The following is a 15,975-nucleotide window of genomic DNA, read 5'->3' on the forward strand; positions in this document are numbered from 1 at the left end:
GAAACTCTGCATCATGTCTACATTGTATCAAATACTGAACATGTTCACATTACAGCCTCCACATCCTGTTGCTCTCTTCTGTACAACAGGGTTGCCTTGAAACATCACAGACCTTATCTTTGTATCTAACTGTGATCAATAAAGACAACTGTATGTATATTTACAAAGTACTTCAGACATCTTATGAACAGTTAAATGTATCATTACTAATGACAATATCCTTCTTTCACTTTTGCCATACATCAAGTTTATGTCATAAAGCAAAGAAATTGTTGCTTCATTGATTCTTACAAGGATTCCCATGTTCTTTGTTAAAAAGAATAACAGCGTAAAGATGAACTGTTTCTGAAACCTGTTAAGTTGAGTCTAATTAGTATTATGTCACATTTGAAAAAAAATGACAGTTTGGAGATAAACAACTTTTCTGAAAAAGACTTCCTACTAAAATGTACTGTTATGGCAGCAACAGCATGGACAAACACACATAGATAGAAGTTGTTGTTTTAATTGCTGTTTACATGAAAATATATAAATCTTATAACTGCATTAATATATGAGTCATATATAGAAAGAAAATCATATAAAAACCATATAAAAGAGATATATGAAAGATTTCTCCAAACTTAATCTATTCTAATCTAATTATTTGTTACTATGTTAACAACAAATACTTCTGTTTATGATGTAATTATTGTGTTTCATGCAAGCTTAAAGATAAAAAACTGTTAATTACCACAGCAAGAGTGATGGAAACTTTTTTACTTAGTCAAATCATAATTGTGTACAAAACAAGGCATTTAGTGATGTGCATTCTAGGCTTGTGCAACTGTGTCAAGTGATATCCAGAAACCTTCAGTATGATGAAAATTATGCAAGAAAATTGGTTGTATGCTCGTTTCTATTCCTACGTGAAATTCTCACAAAAAAAGTAATTAATAAGTAAAACCATGTGCAACACATCAATTTAAAATAGCCATTCAGTTGGATTTCTATAAATAAAAACTGCACAAAAATTAGTAATATCGAAATAAAAGTAAAATATATAAATAAAGCTAAAACATAAATAAAAAAGCTGATAAATATTTGTTAATGCACCCACTAAACTTACCCTCCTCTGTACTTATTATATCGTACTCTGTTGTTGTCTGCTTTTGGTGGGTGAAAGTTACTAGAACGCTGGGGGCTAAGTGAGACAACCATAGACACATATATCTTAATGACCAGTAAGCCCTTGTTGTTACAGAAAGGGTAGTCAATAGGGGAATGCATACTCACATGCTGTTAAAAACTTACATGCCTATATGTTATGAGGAAATTAATTTTCCACCATGCATTTAATAACAAATTAAATGAGACCCAACCACATGAAAAAGAATGGTTACAAAAAAGAATGGTTAAACACCATTCAGTATAAATTAATTCGGGGTTGTATTTGAATAAGGGATCTCACATCATGATGGACAATGGCAATATAAGAACACATTCACATTCTTAATTAATACTGATCAAATGTAAAGGTCATTTGCAAGGTCATGGTCATTTTGCAAGGTCATGGTCATTGGGCAAGGTCAATGCTACCAGTGCATCCAGTGTGAAGTCAACTCACCTGATGTGTCTAGAGCTGTTCCATTGGGCAGAGCATCCAGTCGGGAACTGCCCCGATCCCCCAACTGCCAGTCAAGATTGAGCACAGTGATTGCTGAAAGAAAGATAGAACAAGATAAACATTATTTTGAGGATCAATTTTTAATATTTTTTTTCTTTTTTGTATTATTATTTAGTTAAGCAATGTGCACCAATAAACAGTTCAGTTATAACAAACCACTATATATGTGCATAAAAGTAATATTTCTATTTTTTATTGCCAATGCTTCATACTGCTACATGCATTTGTGATTTAACAAGGCCAGTGACTAATTCTCGTTAAGATCCCTTTCTGCAGGTTAAAATTGTGTAAAGTAACTGGATTTTATCTGTCAAATTTTCACAACAATTTATCACTCCATACTTCACTCTTCGCTTTTATTCCATTCATAAAAGATTTCAAAAACATGGCACATGCTTTCATTTTTTATTCACAAGAATTTATAGAGCATTTTAACGACCAAACATAAGGAGCTTTTTTTTTTACAAATTTAGTGCAGTATTAAATACTCATTTCACAAATGTATTCATGTTCTATGGCAAATATTTACACACAGACACACCCTCAAATGGGTAATCCAGCTGCCACCCCAGGTAAGATTCTAACTGCACAGGTATACATTTTCAACAAGCAATCAATTAAACACAGGGCCCTTCATGTGGATATCTAATGACTAGTGCCTCAGGTGTAATCACTAATGAACTCTGCTCAGATGATTTTTTTGTCGCAAAATACCAAAGGTATCTTGAAATCTGTTAATCCTCTAGGTATGTACAGGTGAAAATGTCACCAGGCTGAGGGTGAATGGGGCCAAGTTATGACAAATGTCTGAACTTATTAACTCACATACTTATGGAACTTGAAAAACTAAGTATGTAAAGTGCTGATGATCACTATTGTAACACACACAATAGATATGACTGTTTTTACAGGTCATTTAAACAAGACAGGTGTTTGTGTTCCACAGTTTCCTCCAATTCATGAAAATCTGAAATAATTACGGGTTTTTATAAACCTGAAACACAGGGGGATGTTGCTAGCCCAAGGCAAATGGACCTTCTACACTGGAGTAAGCGTAATCATTTTGTAAATTTTCTCAATAAATAAGTTTCTTTATCAAAGACCTGTGGGTGCACAAAAAGCAGATTAATATTCATAGTGATAATTTATCCGATTGAAGTCTATTAAAGCAACAAAAGTTTTGTGGAAGACATCATCTTGATTCTACTCACCAACTAGATAGGCCACACAGGCCGCCAGCACCAAGGAGAGCAAAATAAATAAAATGGCAACACATTTCCAGGTGCACTTCTGTTTGAGGTGCTTCTTCATCCTGTGGCCTGCATTGCTTATCTTGTTTGTAGGACGGAAGAAGGTAGGGACAGGTGTATACGGGATGGGGACGCCAGGTGTGTTACTGCTACTGGAGTATACAGAGTTGTACCTGAAATATGATAAAAATATATGAAATCATTAAGTTTATAAAAGTTTATAAAGGTTTTCAGATATGAAGTGGTGACAATAAAAACGAAATTATAATATTTAATCTGTGCCTGGACTTATCATCACAATGACAGTTATAGTAATAGTCACAATCACCTGACAAATGTTTTAAAATTCATAACTCCATGAACAGACTTTAAAATTTTTTGTTTAAATAAAGCTATATACAATGTAATACATAATTTTTCTTTTTTAAGTGGCATAAAACAATAATGAAGACTATAACTGTCAGATATTAGCTTCACAGGTGTTGCTAAAATTTGTTGAAGAAATAAATAAATTCTGTACCAAATGGTTACTAAATAGAATACATCATTACTATATAACACCTGGAATATAACATAACACTGTTTAATAGCTAAATATCACATAAGCAAGGATTCTAGAGGCAGGATGCTTATACTGTGTGATAATTGAACAATCACTTCTTCAAGGGAAATAGGTCATTATTACATCTGGCCAAGTTAGCATGTTCCACTGAGTATGACACAGTTTTTCTTTGTTTCACAATGAACACCCTACGAAAAACATATTCTGCCAAACTGCCACACACATCCATATATATGACAATCAAATTCATCAGAGCTTACTTCCTCAAACTTTCTCAATACCTTACTTACACTAATTCTGTAACCAAGAAATCTAACTTCACAAAGCACTTAACCCATCATGATAAAAAATTTGACAGAAATCCAAGGTGACAGTTCGTGCCTAACCCTGAAGATGTGAACACAAACACAAGACAGGAGCTGTCATATCCCTGCTATGAATAATACACCCTTCTCTAGAGGCATACTTCTTCAGGTGAGGAGGATTCCAAGACTGCCAGTTGATATTATTTTGTACATACAAAAAATTTGTAGCTATGTCTGAACTTGGAAAGTCTATAGACAGATGATTAATATGAGTGTATATTTATGTTTTCATTTAACAGTTCTGAAACTAGAGAATAACTTTCTATTTTATCTATCTAAAGGCAACTTTACAAATTTGACAGAAAATTGAAAACAGTAAACCAAAACATATTCATTTCAAAGGGAAATACTTTTTGATGAATCTTATGTGAAAAGTTATCATTAAATTAATCTTATTTGAGAGAGAAAACCTATCAAAAATGAACTCATTTGTCACTGTTGGTGGCAAGAGATAATTTACAGCAAATCCTTAACCTGGCAAATTGTCTGTCATATATTTTAATACAACATCAGATAAAGCAAAATTCAGAGCCAAAGTAGTCTGCATATCAAGCTGATTCACTGCTTCATAGTAAGTAATTACATTGGCATAATGCGTGTTACATTACCTGTTATCACGAGAGGTGACAGAAGCCATCCTAATCCAATAATTTGATGTACAAGATAAAATGCTTCCTGTGTGCAACAGTTTTTATACAGTGTCTGAAAATTGCTGCCACAAAGGTCAGGTATGGGTTTTCATTTCATAGGTGTTACGGTAAAATAAACCATATTTTCAATAAGTCTACCTACACAATTTCACCTGACATTTGCCCCTCTTTCACTAATGATAGCATCAGTGGTTATGTATTTAATGACTATTAAAATCAACAAGATTCTTTTACTCAAAGTTTTTTCCTTTTTCACCACATTTCAAGTGGCAGATTTTGTTGTTTTTGTTTCATCTGAATGTACCTTAAATGCTTAATGTCAACACAGGTGTAAGCTGGGGAATGACTATTTATAAAAACACAAATCTATTTGGCTTCAACTCGCCCAGACTTCTCCTTCATGCTGTGTCCAGCCAATGGAAATAATGGTGTGTTCAGAAAAGAAATGTTATCCTTCTTCGGTGGAAACACATACCTTTTATCATCACACAATACACCACATCATTTACTACATGAAACAACCCATTTTCTCCACTATTAGCATCCCCCCTTTTTCTCTGCCTGTCCAACCTCAAAAAATATTTTTTCATTTGTATTCAATCCTTTTTTTCTGTTAAACCACATAAAACATCCATTCTGTTTGTATTCTTTCTCTCCTCTTTACAACCCCATAAAAATCTCCACACTGCTTCTGTGTACCTGAAATCTATCAAGCAGCCAATGAGGGTGAAAAAACAGTGCCTGATTCTATTACACGCCTACTTGAACTATAAAAACGGGGTCGGTTCAAGGGGCGTAAAGAATCCCTCAGACCCCACACCTTAATTGATGGAATAACAACAGACTTGCCAATAGTAGTTAAAAAATAAGCAAAGCATATTGTCCTCAGCCCTTGCTAATTATATTTCCTCACATGCAAGTATTCTGTATGCTTTATTCAGGTTAATATTTTTAGTCAATTGTTGCTCTTTCAGTATTTCCAATACCTCCTTTGTGGGGTCAATATGTTTGTCTGCTGTACTCCCTCTGGGTTACATGTTCTGGTTCTAAATAAGAAAACAGAATCACTAATACAAGGGGTTCAGGTTGGTTCTTGGTTCATACATCTACCAGGCCAGATTGCATATGGCTACCTAAATTGTATTTCTATACTTTATGTTTTAAATGTGATTATTACACATTCTGGACACTTACAAAACTCTTTCCAAACTAAATTTGTTTGCACGTGTTCCTAGTCCCTATCATATTCATTCTTGAAATCACTATACAATAATATTCAAGCATTTGGACGAACTATTGGAAGCTACCTGTAACAGTTGTTGATCTAAAATGTTGTTTTAATGTCCTAAATCAAACCTTTTTATCCCATGCTTTAAAAGACAATATCATCCGATGATCCTATGCCCCATTCTTAGTTAAAGCTATATACCACCTTTAATAAAACAAGAAACACTCACATGTTACTGCCCAGCTGTGTGTGCCTTGTATGTGTTCAGCTACAATATGCCAAATTAAAACTATATCAGTATGTCAATCAATTAACACCAGAGATTAATTACCTGCTGTCATCTCCCTCAGTGCCAGGTAATATTTCCTCAGGTGTACATACCAGCGGAGGTTATGAAATGGACTTTAATTACCTCTTTTGTCTGTTTAATTGATTTAAGTAGCATAAAAGCTGGTACATTGTAGTGGTAGTACCCTGGAGGTTACAGTGGCTTGCGCTTAATGGTGGCAGTGGGCAGGATTTTTTAAGCTGTAATACCTGAATGATCTGTCGAGATTCATGGATAAAACTGATAACTGAGGTAGAATTCCATAAAAAAAAATCACATTTTTGAAGCTATGCAATCTTGTTATGTTTGTAGATAAAATTTTGAAGTAGATTTTGTCATGATCTAGAAAATGCAAATTCCATTGTCATTTATGAGCCAAAGGGGTTGTCTTTTCTTTGATTGCCCTGTTCATATACATCCAACAGTTCACAAAATATTAAAGAACAAACAAAAACAGCAGTTTTAAAATATTCATAACACTGGACTTAATCATTTTTCAAAGTGTCACCACCCGAAGAAAGTCCTGAACAACATCAGCTGACAAAAAAGTGATTTATGCATTTTTCTTCAATAACACAAACAATGTCCATAACTGACCACAGCTGAACTTTTTATCAATGCTAAAATCAAAGTTTTGAAAAAGTTAAACCCTATTCTTCTTTGAGAAATCTCTGATATTATCAAAGTGTCCATGTTTTCTTCCCCACTGTCCATGTATCACATGTATGAATGAACCCTGAAGCACCACTCACCAACACATGGAGGAGACTAATGGCAGCCTAATCTTGTATCACGACTCTCAAACAAGAATTTTAAAGCTGTCTTAAATATGTAATAAGATTTATGATTTGCTGATTCAGAAGTCACCCTGAATTGAGAAGAGATATGGAAATGATTAAAAATATCACTCTTTCTGAGGAGATATATCTTAATTTTATACAAGTGATAAATAATTATAGAGGGTGAAAATGGAAATCATGTACTGGAAATAATCTGACTATCACAGGATTCAGAATTTTTTAGATAATTACTTCTCACATAACCTGACCAGTTATGACTTCTTTCTAATTTAATATTTGTCACATGGCAAGATGGTTAAGTCATTTAAGTGCATGTAAATAATTGTGTACAGAATGTTCCTAAAAATCCAGGCCTATCAGCCACCATAACGCCCGTATCCTACCAGCTAGTACCTAGCGCCCAATAACCAGAGGTAAAAAAGAATTTCTTTGGCAAAATTTACCTTCATACAATGCAAAAGAAGCACAACCCCAAGCAACATGGACTCCCAGGTCAGAAGAGTTAAATTATGATCAACTGAAAGAAGCAACTCCCTCTAGCAGCTTGGCCTTAAATATTGTGTGAAAAAGGGTTGTGCTAACAATGGAAGACAAAAGGACCGCCTGGGGGTTTCCAACAACTGATGAGAATTTTGTTGAATCTTTTTTATTCCTGCTTGACTCATGGGATGATAACAAATCAGATTCATCATTGGAAATGTAAGTCCACTTGGAACACTGCCATTAGTTAGATTTTACTATGTCAAAGGACATATGCCATCGGGATACAAAAAGGTGAAACAGTCTATTGCATTCTTCAGCACGAAGTCACCCTCTGTATTATGAACAGCACTTTGGTGCGAAAAAAAAAAAAAAAAAAAAAAACGAGATAATTCAATGAAAACATTTAAAAGGACATCAACTGAAATTTAAAACTAGTCAAGGTCCGTAAGCAGTGCCACATTAAATTCTGGCCCTTAAACTGTCAAATTAAATTCCCGTTCCTGACTTAAGATTGGAAAATTAGTTGTCAGAGGTTCAGCATAATCTGCTGTGTTCTGTATGCAACCGCATGTTCTGTATATTGCACATAAGACTACTGATACTGGTCTAACTTATAGCATGGTTAAGATGGGGCTGGGTCTCTTCAACACACCTCATCCTAGCACCATTAACATCCAGGGAGCATTTCACAGTGATATTTTCCTCAGTAAAATATTTCTGTAATTTTTGTTACTTCTAACCCTACCCATTTAGTTTTAGCAAATTGATTAGCCTTTATTAATTACGTATAATTATCATTTTCATGGGATAATATCTTATGGAAAAGAAAAAATGATCCTTATGGAACATATGCTCTAGAATGGCCCTTTTACTAATAGTCATAATTTTTCTTAAAATTTATTTTCACAAACAACATAATTCCAAGAAAGACATAGAGGACTTCAAAATATATTCTTTAATACATTTTCAAGAACTGAGTTAAAATTGAAATTTATGAATGTAGTTGATGTAACCATAAAATCACTTACAATTCAACAGGCTTTGAGGATATTAAAGTTCTAAGAGACAAGGCAGGCTATTTACTCTTGTGAATAAACTGATTCTATTATAAGACATGGTGGGCATCATCATTGCTCCTGTTATCAACGATACATTTATGTAAACATCAATACTAGATGTAGTAACTTACTCACCATATACTAACAGACTATTCATCAAACCTTGTACCATCAGTGCTGCCTACTGCTCTAGCATTGTTTTTGTTTTACTAAAAATCTCAAGAAGGTTGTAAATGCTGCTTCTAGTGACAACATAGCATACCTAAAGTTAAGCCAGATTTCATAACATACTCACTCACCTCAAACAGACAGGCTCTACAGTAAACTCTCTACATCCATTGCTGTGTAATCTTTGTTATTGTGTGTAACCACTGTCATTGTTACACAAAAGACATGATGATGAGAACAACCATTATTGCTGCTACTACTAATGATACAGCAAGCTGAAAGTTATACTGGACAAAATGACACACTCGCTTCCCTCAAACAGACAGATTTTCCATTCCACCCAGAATGCTTCTTGTTACCTGGTGTGAAACCATTGTTATTGTTCAACAACAGACATGATGATAATAATAACTACAGGTAATGGCACAGCTAGCTGAAAGTAACACTGGACTCAGTGACATACTCTCTTACCTTAGACTGACTGACTCCCCGTTTAACCCTGTGTGATTGGCATTATTGCCTGGGGTGTAGACATTGTTATTGCTGTGTACATCGTAATTTGGCCCCTGTCCAGTAACTGTCTGACCCGGGTGTCGTCCCTGTGCTCTGGTCTGGGTATCTGGAAAACAGGGATATCAACAATATCTTAGTTTATGTTTTCTTTGACTTTGTGTAGTGAAACAGTAATTATCGCTGAAGTTATCTGCACCTCTGAAAGGAAACTACCATATACACTCAGTCTAAGCACCTTAAAAATAATGAAATGAAAAATATTATGTTTAGTTATATAAAACGTTTTTTTTTCTTAGTGTCATGAAATAATTTTTACTGAAAGTAATCCACACCTCTGACAGGCTTTTTCATCAAACATACACAAGCACTTGGTAGTTACCACGAAGTTAAAATGATTTTTTCTTCAACCACTTTGAAACTATGAAGCCTACCCATAGATAACTTTTCACCATATATCTACCTTAGATTTCTCAGAGATCACTTCTTCAATAAGAAACTTACAATGTCATAAAGACGTAACAAAACTGTTCCCCATACCTGGGAAAGACACTACCATTTATGACGTTTTTCACACCAAACTGTTGTATGATGCTGTAACCAGCTTCACCAGGCACGAGGGCCTACCAAGGCAGCTAAGTGGACAGATACCCAGTATCTCCGCTGTCACCTACTCTGAGGCCTGCGGCACCTTGAAGATGTATATCCCATCCTAGGACTCCTACAGCTACTACAGATCACACGACATTGAGAATTTATGGCCAAGATTATCTTCAAAAGGCCTGTAGCAAACATTTCAATGAGGGGTTTCTTTTTCTAAAAAGATGGACCCTTTTAGTTCCTAAGTTGATCAACTTTAAAAAATGCCTTAGTACCAGATCAAATTTTAATTCAACCAACCTTTTCCAGCCAAAATGGTGGTTATTTTAAAACCCCTGAATACAGGCCTCTCATTGAGATATCATTCAAGTGGATTCTTCCAGAACTAATTTTTTTATCACTAAAGCATCACTTTTTCTGCTTTGATGCTTGAAATCCCGTTATGTCAAAGCACATTAAGAGTTGGCTAGCCAAGTTACAGAAGAAAGTGGAGATTTGTATGCATAAGTTGTTCATGCAATTTTCTGTATCTTGGGAGCATTTCTAAACTTGTCAAATACACATCCAAACTGTCTCTTTTTGTAGACTAGAAAAAACTAGTATCATAAAACAATTTCCCTTGTAAAACAACCCTGATGTCTTTGATTTTTTATATTATCTCAGGGTTAATTTCCAGAAGATCTTTCTTACAGCAAGTGGTGAGGAACTTTTAGAACTGAATTTGAATATGCTCCTTTACCTCTTCAACACTTTATAAAAATCCTTTCCCACTCCAAAAATTACCCCAAATACAAACATCTATGCCAAACCATGTTTTACCTTCAGTTTTCCTCCAAAACAGGCCTAAAGTAACAGATTCACAACCATCTGCACCTGTCGTCCAAATCCTTCTGTTTCTTGGGGTAAAAAAGAACTAAAACCTAAAATTTTTCCTCCCTGCTAAACCTCCATAAATTGGTCTCAAAGGGATTTTACTAGAACATATTTTTTACGACTGGATCCCCGCAATGGAGTCAAACAAAATCTCAGACAATAAACATTCCTTTATGGGAATCTCCGCTGTTTGTTCAACATTCGCTGCCTGCCATCGAATCAGCTTTTTAACAAGCTTTTTACGAGTCGGGTGAGATCTAAAACCAATCCCCTTCATACACAAGCAGCCCATTAGTATTGTTTAACTGCTGTGGTCTTTGTATACTTACCTGTGTGTAAGGACTACCATTTCTACCTGATATGTAAAAAACAATATCAGCATCCAGATTTAGGGCCTTGATCAAACTTATGAAACTTCAGAGTGGATTATGTTTATTTTTTTCTGGTCTGAAAATCATATCCATGTCCCCAATTACGGTGTAAGTTCCTTTTACAACCAGCGTGAAGCCTTTAAATGCATGGCTAGGCTTACCGTGAAGACACCACTGAGATCTCAGCATAAATATTTCACCGAATCCTCACCTTGACATTCTATTCCTATTATTCATCCTGTCAAACACCCACTGGAGATCGTCTGTAAATATTTTACTGTACTTAAAAGTTCTTACCCACCATCAATGGTATATGTACATGGGTCTGCGATAATTACAGGTGCATGTCCTCCATGAAACATGAAATGTCAATTACTGCCTTACTGCCTTTCACAAAGTCAAAAGTGTCCACACACATGAGTATACTATGTAATATGTCCCATTTGAGTATTTAACTCCAGGATGCAGTTGGGTAAAAACTTTGCTAGTCTTCTGGAACCCAGATTTGTGGTGGCTCACTACAACCCAAAATACACCATAGTATTTAAACTCCAAACTTGTGTTTTACGTTTTCAAACTCAGAACCCTATTCACTGGACCATATCGGGATGAACCTTAGCTCAACTTCATTATGAGGCCCCCAGATGCCTATGGGCATAACATCAGCAAAGGAAAAAGATGAAATATTACTGGATTGTCAACTATTGCTGAAATAATTACATTCTAGGTGACATCTTGTCTAATACTTTTAAAATGGAAAAGATAGATTAAAAAACAGACCTGGTTTCATATCTGAGCTTTGGATGACACTTTTGTCTCTTTGAACAAAGGAAAGAGAAGAATAAATGACAAGGCAGCCATGACTAATATCAGAAGATCAGCAGATGCTATAATCACAGGCAAGATTACATTTGGAATAAGAAGAAATGTACTTTCTTTTGTCAGTTTTTGAAAGTTCTTATTTTTTTGCTGAGAGGCATCTGACTACTGTTTTTTCTCACACAAAATATCAGGTTTTTCATCTAAACATACCAAATTCTGCTTCTGTTATCCTTTATTTTATTTTATTTTCTTCACACTTGTGATATATCTCCTTGTTGTAAATTAAAAGATCTGTTGCTGTATGTTTTCTTAAGTCTTATTATGAAAAGTGTGACAAAATAACTAACATTTAAACAAATCAACCATGAGAATATACTAAAAAATATGTAACCAGTGATCTTTCTCCCCACCCCCCACCCCAACAAAAAACATTTTATGGTCATCCAGTGAAGATATAAAAATACATGCATTAATACAATGTCTATGTTCTCTTTAATAAGCTTTGCCATTTCTGTGTAGATTTAAGACAAAGTTATCGGACAATATTCATGGCTCCACAATTGACTGGGGATATCTTATCTACAGAGACCAAGTGGCCAGAAAATTGGAAAATAGCCGAGAATAAAATGAGAAGATTGCAATTTTATCCATTAAAACAGTATGCACAGTGCTAGTATAGCTACAAGCGGGGCGTCCCTTGTAACGGCAATACTGAAGCCTTTCATTCTATCAAAATAATCATGAGCAACTTTCAGTCTTCCTTGATCAATATGTGCCAATACTACGGTGTTTTCTGATTGCTCTAATTATAATTATTGTTGGTGTCTGGTTCCAGGAAAAAGTTATTAATCTCCTATTCAATGAAAGAATGAATATTGTGTAATATTAAACATGCAATATCTCAATGGATTTAATCAATAATAACTAAACTTTCAGTATAAGATAATGTTTGTGGCAACTATGACTATGACTATTTTAATAAACCCAAAATTTACTTCAATTATTTCTGCCAAGGAGGTTAGGTTTTTGCTGATGGAAGTTTGTTAGTTTACTCAAAGTATTATGGGCAGATTTTGATGAAATTTTTGGGATTTAGTGGTGATCAATTTATGAATAATTAGTAATAATAATGTGAAATGAACTGGCTTGACAGAAGACTAAAATCTCTGCATGCTTTCTTATTTAAAATAAATCTAAAATGCTTGGCATGCTGAATTGCAAAAACATACAAAATGGATATTGAACCTAAATAATGAGTGTAATATGTATGTTTAGAGCCTCAACCCTGTAAGAGGTACTTAGCTTTCAAAAAGAACAAGTAAAACCACTCCACATGATAATTGAACTCTTTATCAGCTGAATCAAAATAGCAGTATTTTGCTTGCTTACTACTACTACTATCAATGCTACGACTGGGGCTTCCTTCACAAACTGAGGGTATCCAATCACTTGTTATCTTGCAATTCTATACCAGCCTTACACCGTCCCAGACACCTGCTCTGAATAGAGGAGAGATCACAACTCATACTGACAGGAAACACTGTATATTTGATAGTAAAGAAACTTACAATAATTAGTATCAACTTTGGGGGTCCAGGGCTAATCTAACTATCTCAGTGTTCAACAAAATAGGTGTCCATGTTCTTTTGTGAAGTCATGGTAAAAATAAAAAGTAAATTTCCTTAAGGGACTACATCATGAAGAGTGGAAAGCCATTCCTCATAGGTGAAAAACAAACATTGTCTCTTTATAAAAATCTACTTTTGTACTAAAGGTTCATGAAGAAGAGCAGAGAAATAGGTCACACCCATTCATTCATTCATTCTTCCTATATAAACCCCCTTTTTTCAGAAATCAAAGAGAAAACTGATCCAGAGGCACACTGATGAACAAAAATGGATTCAAAAGCTTTAATTTAGTTGTGAAATTTCTGTCAGAAAAACAGACTTCAAGCATCAAGTTTAAAAACAGAATAATCTGATACATTCAAGTATGTACAACAATGACTGCATTTTTGCAAAGCCAGATGAATAAAATTTAGACAGGAAGCTGTTAAGAAAATGCACAAGATTTTTGAATGTCCCAATCCATTTCCAACATCCTTCCAAAGTCAACTGATAAAACTATTCTTTACTCTACATCCACTCAACCATTTAACATTTTTTCCTGATCACAATTACCTACTTCAGAGTGGGGGATTAATGAATAAAGAAACACATCCCGTCTTAAGGTGGCCTTAATTTACCTTACAAACAGAAAGATTTGTTTGTGCATCTTTCTAAAGCAAAAAAGCACCAGACTTAAGTTCATATCATATCCTTTAAGTTCCTCAAAGATTTCATCTGCAGGCTAATACAGTCCGAGTCAATATCTTGTTGAATATTTCATGACGGCTGTATTTACCTGCCACAGTCAAGAACTTTTTATATCCCTTGGCCAGTAAGGAACTGAATTCTCCATCCTCAAGCAACAATTACTGGATTTCTAGCCATGTATCTTGACTTTTCTTCCTCTCGCCACCAGTTGTCGACTGCGGGATATTTGCACGCGTGTGTTACTATATCCCTAGTCGTTTGTGCTCCATAGAAATCATCGATATGTGATTCCCGCTTGGCAAATACTGTCACTATATTAGCTTTGTGTCAACAGTCGTTAGAAGGATGTTGCTTTTCAAAACCTGTCCTTCTGTTCAGAGAGGTCGAGAGCGATGTAACATGGTGTGTCTGTACCCTGCAGGTGTAGCGTTTCTATAGCATGGGTGGCCCGCCAATTCAGTTCAGTTATGTATCAAAACAACCTAACAACCCAGATCTCTCAGTGTCTAAAGCAGATTACAGTAATACTTTCATTGACATGCCCTCCTCTTGGCTTGGGGGAGGGGTACTAGCTTAAGTTAAGGCACAGTTACGCCCAGCATGTTAAAATCTTTGTCTTTGGAAGATTTCCTGATGTGGAGGCCACCGTATGGGTCAGCTGCTTCAATGGAGTGTTTAATTATTTGGCCTTCTCCAAGAGCTGATTAGTGAGAGTGAAGTTTTTGTTTTCACGCGTGACCAAATCAAAAGCAACCTCATGGTCAATACTTGTCCCCGAGGGCAACTGCCTGCACACAAATATGAATAAATATGAATGCAAGCAATAGCCAATTGATGACGTCCAGCAGTTCAATGTGAAAAGGTCAAAGTAGCCACAGACTTCTTGATATCATATTCAATTTTGTTTTTTCTACTTATGATATGGGACCAACAGAACTCTGAATTATTTGCACACAACTACCTGACCAAGCTATTAAATCAAGCTACTTTATTTCAATAACTTCTCGTCACTTGGTAATGGTCGTTGATTCTTTAAATTGTGCTGTGGCTTAACAATTCAAATGCTTGCATGTGAAATTGAGTTAATTCAGAAAAAAAAATCAAGACAATTTTCAAAAGAGAAAAAAAATGCTTCCTGCTCAGGTTTAATAAGTTCTGTTTTTACTTACTCCCCAAATATCCCTACAGTATTCACCGGGTCTACAAAAAGTGAAATTACAAAACAAGGTATACTATTTAACATGAAAAAGTTATCTTAAAACAACACCCAGTTTCATGAATACTAGCATTTTCTTAGCTCCCAAAGTCTGCTTTAATTAAGACTAATCTAAAGAAAATTGCAATATATGTATCTTGCACTTACTAAAACCAAAGACAATTCCATCCAAGTGAGCTGAAAGATCATTCAAGTCATGTTAAATTCAAATACTTAACACAGAAAAAAATTAAATATCCAGAAAGCGTCCAACCTTCGGCCAGTTATCGCCTTTCCAAATGGCAGCACACGCCAGTTGAGTTTTGTCTCTTGGGACTATTATATCTCATGATTAACTTGAATCCAATTCCAAACTTCATTTATCTGCTCACCCCCAGGTGGAAATGTGTTACAGTGAATTATGGGACTGACACTTTCAATGGAGCAGACGTACAAAACTGGCAAAATGGCCTAACTCTTCTCAACTCTTCTCAGCTCTTTTATGTCTACACTGAATGAATAATTCAGAATCTTTCTGTAAAATCTTCCCTTTTTCACATAAATATGGTCTTTTTTACCTCTAACATAATCTAATGTTGCTCTGTATACATGTTAATATACACTAAACTGAAGGATTTAAGATTCTCCTGAAGGGGGATGACAAAGTTTTTCGTCACTTTACTCAGCCAGTTAGCACACAATATAAAGATTTTGAACAAAAAGGTGACAAG

General features: G+C 35.0%; 1 protein-coding gene across 16 annotated transcripts in view; it reads right to left on the minus strand.

Annotated features, from left to right (window-relative positions):
* Window positions 1-15,975, minus strand: part of LOC106175388 (teneurin-m) — a 92,003-nt gene that overhangs the window by 21,101 nt on the left and 54,927 nt on the right. For 12 of the 16 annotated variants that reach the window (XM_087007378.1, XM_024075216.2, XM_024075219.2 and 9 more), the window contains 3 exons: window positions 9,030-9,177; window positions 2,878-3,089; window positions 1,607-1,699 (listed from right to left, as the gene is read on the minus strand). In XM_087007378.1, the coding sequence (XP_086863504.1) occupies window positions 1,607-1,699; window positions 2,878-3,089; window positions 9,030-9,177 (453 nt within the window). Of the gene's footprint in view, window positions 1-1,108; window positions 1,225-1,606; window positions 1,700-2,877; window positions 3,090-4,451; window positions 4,496-5,950; window positions 6,085-9,029; window positions 9,178-14,137; window positions 14,389-15,975 lie in introns of those variants that run through there. The other 4 variants (XM_087007384.1, XM_013557358.2, XM_087007383.1 and 1 more) reach the window with 4 other exon arrangements.

The sequence above is a fragment of the Lingula anatina genome, chromosome 3 (genome assembly GCF_051362555.1).
Source record: "Lingula anatina isolate TDL-2025a chromosome 3, LinAna3.0, whole genome shotgun sequence".
NCBI lineage: Eukaryota > Metazoa > Brachiopoda > Lingulata > Lingulida > Lingulidae > Lingula > Lingula anatina.